We start from the raw sequence: 17,660 nt of genomic DNA, 5'->3' as shown, positions 1-17,660 counted from the left end.
AATCTTGGCTTTGCTGAAGTCAACAGAAGACTTCACTAGGTCAAGATATCATACAGTTGTGAGCAGCTGTTTAAATTATGACTGGCCTTCTTCAAAGTAGTAAGCTTATTCCACAGCATTCTGTGGTGTTCTTTCCACAACAAATTATAGCAAGTTGTTTTGAGTTAGATTCCACTTCAAGAATAAAGAAACTACAAAAATGCAAATTCAGTCTTTATTTTATTAAAACAAGATTTGTTCTGCTGAAGGAATGAATAAATTCATAACTGCAAAACATAAGCAAACAAGGAACAAAACCTTTGCTTCTGGGCATGCTCAGACCTATGCTACTAGTAAGTTTTCTGAAAAAGATTATCAGTAATGCTGTAAATCATAGCAGATAAACCACTAAAGACAAAACTTCTGGGTTTTTAATTGCATTAGCAAGTAAGATCATTTTACTCTTCTTATCTGTCCCCAAAATATCAACAGTTGAAACACTGTTCTATTTCAGAGTAAGTATGAATTCAGATTACTCCATTCTCAGGCAGAGTTACCCTAAGGGGAAAAGAAAGGAAGACAGCTAAAGAAATCAAGAATCATTAGCCCACTCCTGTTTTGCACTATTCGGTGAGGTAAGTGAACTCCCAAGCACAAGAGCACATATACCAGCTTGCCCTCTGCACTTCAGATCAGGAAACCATCAACTTCTGGTACCTGTCACTGATTTAATTCCAGACAGAATATCCTATCTTGTGATCTAGCGCTTCACAACATAAAAAAAAAAAAATTCAAATGCATGACTGAGGAAAAACATGGAAACAGTAAATCTGAAGTTAAATGAGCTGAAGATACAAAGAAAGAACATCCAGCAACAGCACTGGACAAGTTTGTAATATCACTGTATTTTTACAAACTTACATTGGTCAAATGACCAGACAGTAAAGACAGATAAGCAGGTAAAAAATTACAGCATCAAGCAAGAGTACTGCAAAATACATTACCAATTACGAGAACATGAAAACCATAAAAACACACGCTTAAACACAACTTCAGATTAAGTTATAGTCTCATTATAACTAGATACCTCACTTTATCTGAGTCCTAGAGAGGAGCACTTTCATACTATAATTACAAGAACATCGGATGCAAACTTGTCAGAAAGAACTAGAAAGCAAAAAATCCTATCAGAAAAGGAACTGAAGAACTGCTAGGTGCAAGCATCAGACATCTAAAGTTTTGGGGACTTGGTGGTCTATGTTTGGTTAGCACCTGGCACAGTATGAGTCTGGGTCACACTCAAGGTTCACAATACAAGTAAATAATAAAAACAAGCTGCTTAGAGTGAGATTATTTTAAAAGGTTGAATGAGTACTTTGTGGGGGAAAAGACTTTTTTTAAATTATGAACTGTATGAAAAATGTAAGTATGAACTTGCAGAAGGTCAAAATTACATATGCACAGAAGAAATGTTACCATTTTTCTCAACTATTATAAAATACCCTGCATCTAACTGCTGCCAATTAGATTCAAAAAGCATGACTTTATTCCTCTTTAATCCAGTTATCTTTTCTTGCTTCTCTAGACTGACATGCAAACATACTGACAAACATCTTTGTCCACTAACGTTAAAGAAACAAACAAAAAAAATTAAAAAACCCACCCCCCCAAGCCAACCAACCCTCCCATCAATTTCAGTGAGAAAGTATTTCCGCTCTGAAGTTTTCCATTGGTGTAAACTTCAATCATGTTCCGAAGTTTCAGCCATGCTGCTAATGAAACAACACGCTATTTAATAATAGCAGCAGAATCTGTATCATTTAACAGGGAACTGTTTGACTAATTCCTGAAGACCCCAGAAAACTTCTCTTTCTCCTTCATGCACATGATATTTTGAGTGTCTCTGCAATTTTTTGTTTTGCATATATCTTCATCCATTCTCTTTCCAAAGCAGTTTCTACATTTACTTCTCATATCACAATCTCCCCTCTTTTTCCTAGTAGCCATTGAGCATGCACAGAAGAGGTTTCTAAACAATCAGAAGTGAGGCACGGAATAACATCCAAGCTTACAGTAAATCTCATTTTGACACTGCCAACCACAAAAATGTTTCCAGACTTGTACCCCAAGTCTTATTTTTTTAAAAAAATTGTTACATTTCATACTTCTTGTTGTGTTTTGTTTTTTATTTTTTAAGGAAAATATATAGCTACTTACACTTTTATTTAAATATAATACATTTTTCTTTTTAACAAACGCACCTTGACAATGGGGCTTATTATTTACAAAAAAAAAAGACATTACAGGCTAAAAATATTAGTCATTCTATAGTCCTCAAGGTATTTTTATTACTTAAGGTTCCTTTATTACTCAAGGTTTCAAGGAAAAGTTTTGTGCTGGAGAAACGCAAGCTTGCAATGAATGGGTATGGAGAACAGTATTTTTGGCTGTAAACCAATACGCACTAGTGATCTTAAAGTACAATGTGCATTAAATCTTATTCACACACAAAACAATTCATGGTCTTCATGAGTACAATATAGTGAAAAATAAGATGGAAGAAGTTAGATAGGAAAACATTCTTGTATCATAAAAATAGGTTAGAATGGGACTTATCTATAGAGTTAATTTAAAGCTTTGCTTTAAAACAAACTTTATTTAAAAATCTTCTTTTGCTCTATCTAAAAATTGGCCTTTCTATAAAAACAACTCCTTTAAAACTCTGTTTTAAAAAAATCAGTTTTATATTAGACAAAATATTAAATTATACAGGCACGATTAGTTAGGAGGTCTATAAGAACTCATATTATAACCCTTCATTTTCCAGTGACTTGCAATAAGGTCATAAGATTCTGTGTCTACTGGCAACCATAGGAAAATTCATCCATAGAAATAAACCTTTATTTTAAAAATAAATTTAAAAAAAGGAAAATCAAAAATCTGTCAGACCATATTTGACTTGTAAAGGAACTTAGTTTCCATCTGGCTTAAGTACATGCACATCTTTTATTTATCCTGGGAAATATGCACATACATCTAAAAAAGTCCAAAAAATATTTTTTGAACAAGCAGTTTATGATGACAGCTTTCATATTTCCTTCAGATACCATACATTAAAATGTTTCAAAGTCCACCTTTATGACAATACAAACCAGTGACCCTTGACACTTCAGAAAACAAATCAAGAATGATTTTGTTTTTTTCAGGGTAAAACACACAGATATTATGTTCAATGGCAGAGAGAGCAGGGTCTAGTCTTTTCTGTGTTTTTCTTGTGTTCTGAAGGATGTATTGTACAACTATAAAATTTACAAAGACCTTTAAAGAAAGATAGATTATATAATATACCAAATTGCAGATTCATAAACCAGAGCCCTGACTGTGATGATGTTTAACTATATGCTTAACTTAATACAAATGAACAATTAATCTTGGATTTTAAAGCATAGAAACATCTGCAAGTCTAGGGTTTATGTCTCTTAAACACATTAAATAAGCTGTCATCATAATAACTATTAAAAAAACCACAGGAAAAAACTAAACCAAAACAATAAGGTATTTTTTGCCATAAAATCACAGTAGTTAGAGCATTAGTGGCCAAACATGAATCGCTATAGAATATAATTTTAATTCAACTAAATACTTTAAAACAGATATTTAAATATCTGTTTAAACAGATATTTGAACTCTAATACATTTAGGTGGATGCTGGTTTAGGTTTATCTAACTATTTTACTGAATGTTTAAAAAGAAAGTTTCAACTATAGTACATAAAAATGTAACTAACAGTACACCCAATTAAAATCAAAAAAGCACAGAAACTCAAATTTAAGGTTGAAATTCTAGAACAACTGACTGTTATTTGTTTGTATTATGACTTTTCCATCCCCGCACTAAGGAATGTGAAATTACCTATAAACTTAATCAATAAGCTATTTAAAAAGAAAAAAAAACCTAACAAACCCTAAAACTATATTTCTTCTGGAATTTGAGATTTCACTTCAGCCACCATCATTTGAACGGTGCCCTACAGAGACACATTTCCTTACCAGCATGGTCCATTATTGCTTGATGAGAGCCCACAGTGACTTTTTGTCCAAAATAACTGCTTTGGACATGGTTTCAGGAAAAAAGTCAATATAAAAACATGTACAATTATACCTTAGTTCAAGAACGCACTGAGTTGATCTGAATTGTATCATACTGTATTAATTTTAATGCCACTCCATAGGCAAGTATATATTACGTGTTGAAAGAGGTGTGCATATACACAAACACAAAATACATACACAGAATTCAGCCCAGATTAATGTACCCTCATTTAATTTCTACCATAACAACCGAGTTATTTTTTGCACTTTAGAATTATGTGAAAAAATGAGAATAGGCACAATTAATACAGCTTCTAATTTACCTTATCATAGTGCACTATTACGCACTATTAATACCATAAAAACAATATGATACTATTCAAGCTCATTTTTCTGATGTACAGGTGAAGTCTAGTAAATAGGATTCTAAGTGCTTTTTAACTCAAATGCACAACTTCTGCAGCTTTACATACTAGAACAGTGCAATACATTACGTCCCCATATTCCAGGAACAAGAGCTGAGTTTAAAGTTGTACTTGTTTCACATTAGACTGGCTTTGCACTTTCTGCAGCTCTAGCACTTCAACTGCTTTGTCTATGACCTCCTTTTGTTCCCTTTCCTTTTCCTCAATCTTCTTCCAGGTGCTGGCTATAAAAAAAAAAAGTAGTTCTTTTGGTAGCTAGCTCTCACCTGGTAGAACAAGACAGTTTCGAAGTAACGATACAGCAGAAGTTCTTCTAGAGGGTTGGTTCACAGTGCTAGGGTGATCCCGATCTCCACTTACTTCCCAGTTCCTGACTTTGGAAGAAGCTCGCTCTGGCTTCTTGGGAAAAGATTCCGACGTGACTTTCCGCCTCTTTTCAGGAATCCCTGTGACAACTGTTGAGTTCAGAAAGGTCCTTTTTGGTTTCCTCCTCACCTTTAGTTTTTTAGCATCAGGCTTTTCTTTCTTAAGGTGCTTTCCCACTGTAGTTTTCCTTGTCTGGCACCTATGGATGGAGAAAGCAGAAGATTTCTGGGCACGAGGACGAAGTTTCCTTCTCATTCCCTCTTTTTGCTGTTTTTTAGTTCTGGAAGTTTGTTTGCCTGCAGTTACTCTGTTTCCCCTCCTCCCAACAGTACATCTGACAGACACAGGTCCTGCAGCCTTTCTGGAAAAAACTGGTTCTTTATTAGTGCCTTCTTTTCTCTTCCACATTGCCTTTGGATTCTCCCTCTCTAACCGCTCACTCCTGATGGAGGTTAGAGGAGTTTTGGTAACTCTACTCTTAAATGGAGTTAATCTACCATCTCCTTCTACCACAGACTGGTGAGAGTTCAAAGGTGAAATGATCAGGTGTTTAAAAGAGTTCCCAGAGCGACCAGATACCAGACAATCTGTTCTTTCTGTGGAAACAGAAGATCCGTCTGCCTTTTGACTTGAGGCTGCATCATTCCCTTTACCTGGATCTGGCAGGAAAGATGCTGAAGATGAACTATAGAAGTCTGACCAATTGAGTGACTTTGACGGTGTGCTTTCTCTCTGTGCATCAGCTAGTTTCCTCATGTTTGCATCAAAGCTGAGACTTCTGAAAAGCTGTCGAACATGGGAGGGCTTTTTGGCCTTTTCTCCACCTGTACTCTTCGGAGGCGTTTTCAGAATTCGATTTGTCAGTGGGTCATAATACTTAAAAGAACACTGTTTGTATTTATACCTTACAGAGTCCTTGCTATCTGTGGAGTTACGATTTTTCCTCATTTTGGGAATATCTATAGGTTTACCTTTACACTGTTTTATCTCTGGACATGAAAGTACATACACCACTGTCTTGGGCTGTACAGGACTCATAATCTTGCTATAGGACTCAGGAAGTTTAAGGGCACATAGTCTAGTTTTCATGTTTGGAGTTTTTTCATTCTCCGGCCACACGATGCTTGCTTTCTGATCAGCTGGATCAGGTTCCCTTCTAGACATTCTTCTTTTTGCTACAGGGTAGTTCAATAGACTTGTTTGGGTGCCATGGCTGACTTTAACCACCTGGCATCTTGAAGCCAGGCGCCATGTCCTTTTCCTCGGCATTTTAAGAATTTGTGGGTTGCATAGCGTATCCGAGGCTAAAGATGGGTTATCAAAATCAGAGCCACCACTTAAAGCATCATTAAATTCCGGCAATGCTTTAACTGATGCACTTTCTGTTCTATTACCCTCAACAGCATTATTCTTTTTTTCAGCCTTCTGCTTTTTTTTCTTCATTCTCTTCCCTGTACAGTTGGCTGAGGATTCACTGTCAAAGTAGCAGCGAAAACGACCTTCCCTGAAATCACGCACAAGTTCTTCAATTTTTATATCATCTTCATACATTATTTGAGACCAAGTCTTTCCCACAAAAGAAGGAGGCACATGAGGCAGAGCTGGAAGAACTGGTTCTTCGGCATGAACTACGACATCCTGTTTCACTGCTTCTATTTTCTCTACTGACTCACTTTTTAAAACAGAAGAGAGCTGTGTTCCATAATCTTTATCTTGCAAACTTACTTGGACCTCTTTTAGGAATTCTATATCTCTTATAGCTGCCTTGGGTAAGTCTGTTCCTGCCTGAATAGGTGCATCACAGTCAAAACTCATTTCAGAACCCTCTAAATGAGTATGGTCCAGAAGTGACGAAAAATTTAAACAGGGATTATTCTCTTCTTTGAAATAAATTTCTTCAGATGTAGTTCCATGGCAGTACTTCAAAATAACATCTTCAATAGTTTCATCTACTGAACTTTTATCACCTCTGTTCGCCTTCACGCTTTTGCATCTTGCTAGTTGTGGGGATGTCCCAAGATCTAGGGAGCTGCTGATACCCACAGTATCCCTGAGATGGAAATCAGACACCAAAGTTTCATCCTGAGTTCGTAAACCATCTCGTTTTGAGAGAGATTGACCTGAGGTAATACATAACGAATTGCTGTGGCTGTACGTAGGATGCTGATGAGAAACTGAAGGGCGTTTTGGGTGAGCCAGTGCTGGAGCAGGATTCAAGCACGGGTTCAATAACACATCACCACTGCATACCTCCATTTCTGTTTTATCACATCCACTATGCGGAATCAGATTTGATGCTGCCACATTCCTAACATTTTTACCTGTTTTAGGATTAACAGAAGAACTATGGATTAAAGGACTGACAGAAAAACACTGACGTACAGGGCTCACAGCTGTAAACTGACCTTCATGGCTATGATTTGCCATTTGAGCATCTTTCAGGGTATCCCATTTCTCATTGCTACAAATGCCCATAGACTGCTGAGATATTCTTATAACATGCTCCTGCCCTCTTTCTAATTTTTGAATAAATGCTTGTGTTACAGAAGTTTTCTTTGTGCCCTCATGAGACAGGCATGGAGCAGAAGAGCGTATTTCACCAACAGACTCCTGGTCTTTGCTGGAAATCTCCTGTCTGTGACTGTTCCTCTTTTTCTCCATCTCTTCTGGGGACAGGCAAGCAATCCTAGCAGCCTCTGGAGTGACAGTGAGTGGCATGTCATCGTAGGTTGGTCTAAAGGGGAGGGAAAAAAAACATCTTATATAAATACTGTAAATATGCTTAAGATTTTTCAGACAATAATGTGTGTGTGGGTGGTTTTAAAAAAAAAAAAAAAAAGAGTCATTACCTAGAGCGTATCACACCTAATAAACAAACTCAAGTTACCAGCTCTGCTACTTAGCAGAGATATTCTATTTAAAAAAGGACAGAGGGAGGGAACGTTCCACAAAGCTAAAGATAACAATTCGATCATTAGTTGGTTACCCTCCTCATGCAACCAACCATTAAGAATGGCCAAGCATACATTACGATCATTTTATAAATACAGCAAAGCAAGAAAATGTAAAGGTATTTCCTTTGTTCGAAGTTATGAGCTTATAAAGAAGTTATTTCACTGGTAAAACTATCATTAATTAATACTGAGCTTTTGTAGAGAAATGGAACATTATAATATGGCACAGTATAAAAATACTATTGAGTATAAATGCCCCTTTCCCCACAAAACATGGCTGCCTGATAGGAACTTTGCACATGTTGCCAAGGAATTCCATGCTTACTCTTTCTCACAGACATACCGCAGCTTCTGATTCACTTCTATAAGAAGCCAAGATATGATTGTTCAGTCTCACTGTGACAACAGCAGATTTTTATATATTCTGTAACTGGTAGTTCTGTCTTTAGGACTGCCTCAAATACAAGTGTTTATGTCTTGCAGAATTAACAGAACAGACAGATATGGACTATTCCTCTTACACAACACAGGAACCCACAAGGCTTCAATGTGTTACAGTTGGGCAAATACAATGAAAATAATTTTAAAAAGTAAAACTAACTGAAAAGAGAATATTTTGTTTCATTTGAAAGTTATAACTGGACCTTGCAAGACCCAAATGGATGCTTACTTTAATACATGGCAGACAGCCGTGCACCTCTTATGGTGCATTCATCTGCTAACAGAAGTATTGTGAATAAGTTTTATTGTACAATAATTTCCTTGGTTATAAACATCCAGCTTCCACATTTATTGAAACTTCAAAATCAATCAGAAGCCAATAGAATTAGCAATACTTAACAGTCAACATGTGCAGAAGTCCTTGAAGCACACAGACATTAGTTATTAATAAAGCCAGCTGATACCAAGCAAACTTGTAGCAAGTATTTCTAACTAGCTACTTCACACTGAAAAACAATCACAAGAGAACTTATCTGAGTATAGCTATGTCTCAGCCTTTTACTGAGAGATGACAGACAGAAGAATTCTCAGCTTGGAAGAACTATTTCATAGTTGAAAAAAAATTATAGGTTTGGCCAATGTTTAAAAAAAAAAATAATTTAAAACTGACATTTGAAGTCTACAGAGCTAACAAGATTTAGTCCAGAAAGCATACTTCATAGGATCACCACCAAAAAACCCAAAACTCCTCAACCCCCACCCCCATAACTCATACTTGAAAGCATCTACTTCAAACCTCAGGATAGGGGTCAGTGATAGGGCTTGTGATCCACCATTAGATTTTGTTCTCTCTCTCTGAGCCACTAACAATTAAGAAAACGGTTTTCCAGCCAGCTACATATTAATTTAATCTCCAACCGCATTTTCCTTAGCTTGCTTATAAACCTCATACAAGAACATGCCAAAAGCTGGGCTTTTGGGAGATGGCATGATAGATGTGACACGACAGATGGCACCAAGATGGATGATTCTCCTCTATTCAGAAAGTCTGTTATCCCGTCAAAGAAGGAAATTAGGATGGCCTGATGTGATTGTTCTTGACTAAATCAGCAGTAACCATTACTCATCACTTCATTGTCTTCTAGATTCTTACGAACAGTTTGGTCATTCAGTTCTCAGGGAAATACTGCAATTTAAGCAAAGAAGTCTGTAAGCAGATCCTCTCTGTGCCTCTCCTGATAACTGACAATCGCTACGTTTGTTTTTTCCCAGTTCTTCTGAAACATCACACGTTCTCAGTGGCTTCTCAAAAATAATTACTAACCGCTCCCAGACTGCTTCACAGAGTACTAAGTATCATGAGTGCTGAAAACCATATTTACTGAGGTCATCTGAGGAGAACTACAGAGCCACTAACAGTCACAAACAAAACAAACAATTTTTTCATGCAAAATAGCATGGAAATGAAAGTTACCAGAAGACCAAGGCCTACAAAGTGTTTCACAGTGCAGGGACTGAAGCACTGTCCATCAAACAAAAAAAAAAGCCTTCCAAGGAAGCACAAAGGCAGTCACATGAACATCCTGTAGATCAAAGTGTCCTCCAATCATTGCAACTCGTAACAAAAATCACACTGGCCACATAAAAAGTCATAAGCACTGCATGCTATTCATAATGAAGTTACTTATATTTTACTTTGGCTATTAGCATATTGTTCCTCATTCACTAAAGTGATGTACATATCAAATATTGATTGCCAATAATTGATTTGAACTAATGGTGCAAGTTGTATCAACACCCCTCCAAAAAAGATGTTTGTTATTACCTATGGAGCAATAGGTAGTGAGTCTGTAAAGTTGAGTCCAGGTCTTCCTTGAGTCCAAACACTAAATGCTGAAAAATTCACATTGCAAAATTTTACCTGTGTTTACTTTCCAGAGGTTAGAAGATAAAGGCCACCATGCCTATCTAACTTGTTATAATTTTCATACTGTTCCAAAGCATGTACAAGACACGCACATGTTCCTATATCTGTAAAGTGGTGTGTGGGGAGAGTGTGTGTGTGTGTGCAAGACTGAGGTATCTGTGAATGCACACACCCTTACATATTACAATAATACACAGTAAGGAAACTGAAGTGGTAGCTGTCATGGCTCATGCATACCAGAAGCAGGAATCTTGCAGAAGACAAGGCTGTCTTGGCCAAAGAAAACAACATAATGAGAACTGACTTAATTGAGATGCCAAATTATATTTTTCCTCCTTAGTGTAAAGGATGTTTAATTGATACCTGCCACAGACCTTGGTTTTATTCCTGGTAATGCATATGGAATACAATCACAGGCTGAAAGCCTGAAGAAAAAAAAAAAAAGCCACAACAAAACTTTTCCACTATAAATAATTACAGTTACAAAAGACTGGAAGGTGGCAAATACATCGCTGATGTTTAAAAACATAATGAAGTTACAGGTGGCAATACAAAAAGCTTCTTAGCAACTAAAAGCTTTTAGACCTGTACCTGGCAAGTTAGCTCAAGTAACAACAATTAAAATACAATAAAATAGCTGGAAGACTATAAGATCTAGCCACCATCAAGGTTTCTCAAAAGGAAAAGTTGCATCTCACTAATGTCTGGACCATGCGTTAGGTAGTGATAAGGGAGTAGATAAAGAAGAAAAGATCTACTACTTTCATATGCAGAAGGCTTTCATTAAGGTCCCTGGGAGTCTATTAAAAAGCTAAGCAATCATTGGGGGAAGAAAAAAAAAGCAATCAAACACCAAGAACTGGTTGCTAATATCAAATAGGAGCATTAAACAATCACTCATCATCACAACAAAAGATCAGAAGCAGAACGCCCTCCAATTCAGGCTAAGTTTTATGACTTACTTGCCCCTTTCAAAATTTTTGAAGAGTAAAGTATTGAAATCTTCAGATGACAAGGAAATGCTAAAAGGATCCTCTGAATAATTGAAATAAAGGAACACAATAGGGATGTTCAGTCAAATTTTGATATACAAGGGATAAAACTTACAACACACTTTGCACGACCCTAACAAGCCACATCGATTCACCAACAGCAGTATACAACTCCTCTCTGCTCAAGAAGCATTCTTTTAAAAGAAAATTAATAAAATCTTATGACACAACCTGCAATATTCCTTGTGCACTCCAAAAATATAACATTTTCCTCAAAGGTGTATCACCTTTTAGAATACAGTGGAATTCTGGTTATCCAAGAAAAGGCGATAGAATTCATCAGAATACAGATAAGGGTTATAGGACTGACTAAGCAAAAGGAGAAATCTCATATAATGAGACATTAAAAAAAGAGGATTATTTCTATGATCATATGAATGCAATGTAATCAAATACATCAGATGATCAAACAATGCCTGTCAGCTGAACTGCTGTGCCCTACTGCTGCATGCATTCTTGTCCACCTAAGCTCTGAGATAAAGCACCTTTGTTCGAACTTCAAAATCTTACAGATCAGAATTAGACCTAAAGGGAAAGCCAAAGGCAGTAGAAATAATCTTTTGACTTTCTCACTTCAGAGTTATTCCACCTTTGTGTGAAACACCTGGCATCTAGATACTGCTGGAAGACTGAATATAGGACTAAATGGATTTTGGTATGGATAAACTATAGCAAATTCCTGTGCTTCTAGCCCACTTAACAACCTATATCCAATTTTCAAAAATTACTTACAAGCAAATATCTCTGGGGTGGAGGGAATAGAACTACAGTGCTATACGGTTAGAAACTATAGACAGTTTTGCTACAAATTACCCAAAAGCAGAGTGATTTACACTCTTAAACGCTCCATATTATTTCTTTATGTAAAAAACTTCTACAGCAAGAGTTTGGAGGAAGGAATGATTTGTTGGATTATGGGTATTTTTACTGGGGGGAGGGGCTGAACACCAATATGCTTTGAAATTCAGTATAAGGCAAAGCTCCGATTAATTTTTTTCCTTTTTCCACATTAGTAGTAAGTATACCCGTTTGGCAAAACAAATCAAGTCTCACAAATATTTCTATAATCCTTTTAAACAATACTCTTAAGACCCCTTCTGTGAATTCAGCTAAATAGTAAAAACAGGTATTTAAGAACTGAGCGAAACTGTGTATCATTGCAAGTGTTTTTATTTAAGAAAGAAAAAAATCCAACTCTTACCTCAGATGTCAGTTAAGAATGTGACTTTTTTTTTCAGTCATTTTTCAGAGCAGGATTGCAACATAAATCTATTCATACTTTCTTTTCCATCTTTGCTTTTCTTCCTCCAAACTCTGTCTAGATTTGGCATTAGTCCTCCCCCTTCTCCCTCCAACTTCATCTAGATTTTGTACATTATTTTTTCTCATTCCATTCCTTCTTTCAATAACTTAGTGGAACACGGGTAGCTTGTTTTTCCTAGTTAGTAGGTTTCATTCACCAAAGGAATAATTAATGACACCTCAAGAGAGGGCTTTGGGTGTTGCCTTAAAGTGAATCCTATATTTTCTCTGTGGCAAAAAATTGTGGATGTTCTTAAGGTAAAAGGATTAAATTTATTCATTTAAGATGGAAGGATTAATTTATTTATTTGTAGTGGTGTGTACATGTCCTGGGCTAATTTGTCATAGACATGCCTATTAGCTTGTTCTGTCACATCCCTGATAATATCAGTATGACCGCCTTCAGACAAAATATGCTTCTACTTGTTTGTCAGATCTATAGCAGAATTGTATATCAAGATACACTGTACTGGGTTCAGACTGGGATTTTTGTCTGCTTTGCAGAACTTAACAAATGAGGAATGAGATTTAATTGATTTTCCTTCATCGACAGAGAAGAACTTATGCACTGACCCTCTTACTGCTCTTAAATATGCACATGATAAATAAAGAGAACACTTTTCAAAATCTGAACATTAATGAATTGGCCAATGTAATTCATTTAAGTATTAACTGAATGTGTGAACTGCAAGGATAATGAAAAAATAAACATACAAATATTCACCTGACATTATCCACAAACCAAAATTACGAACTTTCAAAACGTACCACACAACATAGTGCTAAATGTATATGTAAAGCTCAGAATTATAAGAATTGTAATAATATATACAAAAAGCCCAAACTATAAGAATTTGTAAAGGCATGTCAGACTGTACAGTCTGCCATTATACCCGCTGACCCACATATTCCTTCTTTTTTCAGCTCCTCACATTTAATTTCTATCAATAGCGTTGTATCAAATCTTTAAGTAGTGAAACAAAGTTTAAAAGTGCAGAGACAACAGAGAGGCAATATACTTGGACAATGTTTATATAAATATATTCCTTTCTAAACTGTCATCAGTGTGGAAGTTTCACCTCAAATGGGCAATATTTACTGCTCAGTAATGGAACAGAAGTAAGAACTTGTAATACATGCATTCTACCAACACGTTAAAAAAAAAGCCAGCTGTATTATACCTGTTGTCATGGTATCTGTGGGGATGATGCTGTAAAACATCTTGCAGGAAACGCTCCATCAAGCTACTGGTACCCATTCGATTCCTACAGTAAGTGGTAAAATGTCTGTGCTGGGAGCTGAAAACATGCTGGTGAAAGATAAAACAGATGACTTGTTTAGTAATACTATTAACACACTGGTCCGTTCCTAAAAATTACTTCCTAGGTTAAACATTACACTGTTGCTATGAAAATATTTAAATAAAAAGAAAAATCTTCAGCCTTTTCTACTTTAAGGTCTTGATTCGATGAGATTTTTAAGCACACTTAGGGAGTCTCAAATAACACTAAAAATGTATTGAAACATCTTTCCGAGCTGAAACCTAAATTAGCAGCTCTGACAGCTGCTCACAAATCTCTTTAACTAGTACAAATACTCTCACAAATCTCACAGCTGGTCACAAGTCTCTTGTAACTAGAACAAATATTCTAAATGTATCTATAAACGATTATTAAAATACTCTTGAACTTCATATGAGTAAACATACTAGAACAAATACTCTAAACATATCTATAAACGATTATTAAAATACTCTTGAACTTCATATGAGTAAACATACTACAATTCACTCGAATTAAGGAGAATTTTCATAAGCATAGAAGATTAAATAGGCTTCTACTTTCTAATTAAAGAAGTCTAAAAGACAGGAGACTGACAGAGTTAAAGAACAGAAAAGAAAATAGTTGATCACATGTCTTCAGCCTTGATATCTAACATATTAACCCTAATACTTTACAATATACACCGATATCAAGATTAAAGCCGCACAAATAAACCTAATGGATGCAATGCACAGCAGTGTGCCACTTCAGAAAAGCAGACCGCAGTAGCCATGCCACTCCACCAGCATCTTTTTAACAGCTAACAGATAAGAAGAGTATCATATTCTCAGTGCATACATTGTGCAATTCACAAATTGATTATTTTTCATTCATTGTTCAGTGTAGAGACTTGTATTTTATAAGCTGATAAAGCCTTTTGGTAGTCCTTGCTATCTGTTGCTGAATTATGCAGAAGCCTTCTCACCTGTTCCAGATTACTGTAGTGTACATGGCAACAGTTGCAGTATCCCTGTCTATTTTGCACAGTGGATACTCCAGGCTGGGGATGTTCTTGCCTTCTTGTGTGTAAACTGAAAGAAGCAAGAAATATTACCAAGACATGTTGGGTTGTTTAATTCATGCTCTTAACATAGAAATTCTAAATATCAATCTTACTACAGAGCTGGAACAAACTTGCAAGACAAATGTTTCTATTTCAGAATTGTAATGGCAAGTAGGACTACATATTTTAAGGTATTCCCAAGTAAATTTCACTAAAAGAAAATTTTTCTTAAATGCAGAACAAGAGATAACAAGTTGAAGGCACAGCTAACACAAATGCTAATTTCAGTTGGCTGAAATCTGAACAGAACTGTCTCTCCAGAAAAAGGCAGAGTCATCTTTTCATTCTTCTGTTTTTTAGTATTTTGAAATTAAAAAAAATAGACCAAAGAAAAAAATCTTGACACCTACACATTGGTTTTGGGCACTACAATGTGCTTTCCCCACAGTTTTTAATAGCATGTGGGTACAAGATAAAAGGACCTCACTCATACACTTTATCTATATTACATCACTGCCATCCATTACACAAGAGATAAGGTTGAAAAACAGATCCTTCCTGTTTTACTTTGTGTAAGCAGTAAGCTAGATGCCAGCTAGATCATGACCTAACTTACCTGCTATTGCTGTCCTGTCGTAGAGAGCCTTCAACACCACGTCGTTCGATTCCTATAGAAAACAAACAAAAACAAACAACAAAACAGACTATCAAAGAGATGGAATAGAGTTTTACCTGCGATTGGTTACTTCTCTTACATTGCATTTGTCAAAGCCACTATTTTAAAGGAAGATAAAAGGTTTAGTAAATTCAAGAAAGCAAGTAGAGAGAAATCCTTTTGTCCTCAAAGTTATTCTAAGAGCTTCATAAAATAAGCTTTACTCTCTGAGGTGACTGGGAATTTTGTTACTGATTTGTCTGGGATCAAGACTAGGCAATCTACATTTATACTGGTACATCTGTGATCACTGAGATAAAAGGTAGCATGTCTTAAAAAGCTTATTACAGGACAAGAAAATTCAATCTACGTGGAAACTCTGTGGATGATTTCAAAATCACTTCTTCCATCTAAGTTCCGTAATGAAATTTAGGAAATCAAAGTACACAATTGAATCTACAAGGTGAACTAATGCTCCTACTGTTAATTACTATATTAAAAAAAAAAGAATAACTGCAGCAAAAATAGCTACTTTAAACTTCTCACCTTGTGCTGAAGCAGAAGCTTCATCAGATGGTTTGATTCTGTCAAACATCTGTAAGTAAAACATAAAATAACTGAGAATTTAAAAAAAAAACCCCAAAACACAGTAAAGCCCATTCTCAAGTTCAGCCTTCAGTCCAAGCTCCAAGCTGTTCAGAAGCACTATATTGTTTCAGCTAAGACTTTAAGCTAAGACTGTTTAAGACTTGACTTAAATGAAGCTGCGTTGTAAGAATAAATTTCTACTTTACTAGGTTACCCTAATATTATATTTAACAATGCATGTTAGCTTTGATAGAAGGGGCTTATTTCTGATCTAATTAATGAAGTCAAATACCATACTTATGAATACAGCTTAGACTCTGCTAGGTTATTAAGCAATAACCTTGTCAAATTCATTTAATTACTGGATTTTCTAAGTTGCCTTTATTGTAAAGATGAAAGACGTGTTCAAATAAAAACCATACAAGACCTAGACCACACAAAATAATTATCCAGGCTGAAAAAGTAACCCTTATTACTCAAAAGGCCTGCAAATCAATATTGAATCCCACAATTTTTAGTTAAAATATGACTGCAGCAACATGCAGTTACGTGCTTTAGAGTGCGCAAACACAAAGGGCTTCCAAGTTTCACACAGTCTTTTTACATTATGGAATGCAAGCATAAAATCAGCTTTCTAGTACAAACCTTAGAGTCACCAACCTTCTTCATCCACCAATGCTGACTCCAGACTAGCAAACAATAAATGTCGAACAGGAGGCCATTTGCAGTGCAGGACACTTATCTTTTCTCATCCCATCTGGCAACAATGAAGTTAAAGAGCCTTTTAAAATAGAGTTAATAATGCATGTTTTCCATGCCCTGAGGCATGTAAATTTTTCTGTACCACTTTGCAAACATGTCAGTCAATAAAATGAATAAATCTCTTCTTGAAGTCTGCAGTACATCCTTCTTTTTTATTATGGAAGTTGCTTTGACAGTCTTTCCTACATAAATGTTAGCCGTTCCTTCTGGAATAACTTTGTTCCTTCTTTCTTCCTCATAGTCCCTATGTATTACACATTATTGTCATTTTGGATGCTAGCACTCATTAAATTAAGTATACTTCTACAATAACAGAAAACAAATTCCTCAATATTAACCAAATTGAAATGAATCTATTCTGAGCATCGTTCAGCAACCTGCTCAGAAAAACAATGTTTTATTTTGCTTATGTTACATAAACTAGTTAGATATTGCAATAATACATTAACTGGAAAATTCACTGTAGGTTGGGTGTTCCAAGCGTTTTCTAAATTAATCATTATATAGTCAATGAAGTATTATCATTAGCATTACAGACAGGAAAACAGAAAGGCCACAATAATTTGCACAATCATTGTCACCAGTGTCACAGTGAAAGTACCACATCCTGTCTTAAAACTCAGGACTTAGCAATTCTTAGATCTGCTCTTAGCTTACCATTTACATAATTGTGGGATGACAAAGTTTCAAATCAAGCACTTTTACTTTTTATCCTTTATAAACCGTTTTTACAAGCATCATTCCTTCTCTTCTCCTTTCCTGTTCTCACATATGTAGAAAAGATGCTCCTATA

The 17,660-nt window shown here is 35.8% G+C and overlaps 1 protein-coding gene across 1 annotated transcript; it reads right to left on the bottom strand.

The window, feature by feature from the left end:
• Positions 1-4,300: 4,300 nt before the first annotated feature.
• ZDBF2 (zinc finger DBF-type containing 2) lies at positions 4,301-16,835 on the bottom strand. The gene is made up of 6 exons (XM_059820571.1): positions 16,751-16,835; positions 16,064-16,112; positions 15,479-15,530; positions 14,785-14,890; positions 13,719-13,846; positions 4,301-7,595 (listed from the first exon to the last, which is right to left on the bottom strand). Exons 1-6 carry the CDS (start codon positions 16,772-16,774, stop codon positions 4,751-4,753), a joined length of 3,204 nt encoding a protein of 1,067 aa, XP_059676554.1. The 5' UTR covers positions 16,775-16,835; the 3' UTR covers positions 4,301-4,750.
• Between the last annotated feature and the right edge of the window lie 825 nt (positions 16,836-17,660).

Source organism: Gavia stellata, chromosome 8 (assembly GCF_030936135.1).
Source record: "Gavia stellata isolate bGavSte3 chromosome 8, bGavSte3.hap2, whole genome shotgun sequence".
Classification (NCBI taxonomy): Eukaryota; Metazoa; Chordata; class Aves; order Gaviiformes; family Gaviidae; genus Gavia; species Gavia stellata.
The sequence above is the reverse complement of the archived record's forward strand: the minus strand, read 5'-3'. Positions and strand labels throughout refer to the sequence as shown.

Coding starts and splice junctions, on each gene's coding strand:
- ZDBF2 (XM_059820571.1), bottom strand. CDS start 16,774: ATGAAGAAGGTTGGTGACTCTAAG. Junction 15,531..16,063: donor AGCTTCTGCTTCAGCACAAG/GTGAGAAGTTTA, acceptor TGTTTTCTATAG/GAATCGAACGACGTGGTGTT. Junction 7,596..13,718: donor CACAGATACCATGACAACAG/GTATAATACAGC, acceptor CCTCCCCTTTAG/ACCAACCTACGATGACATGC.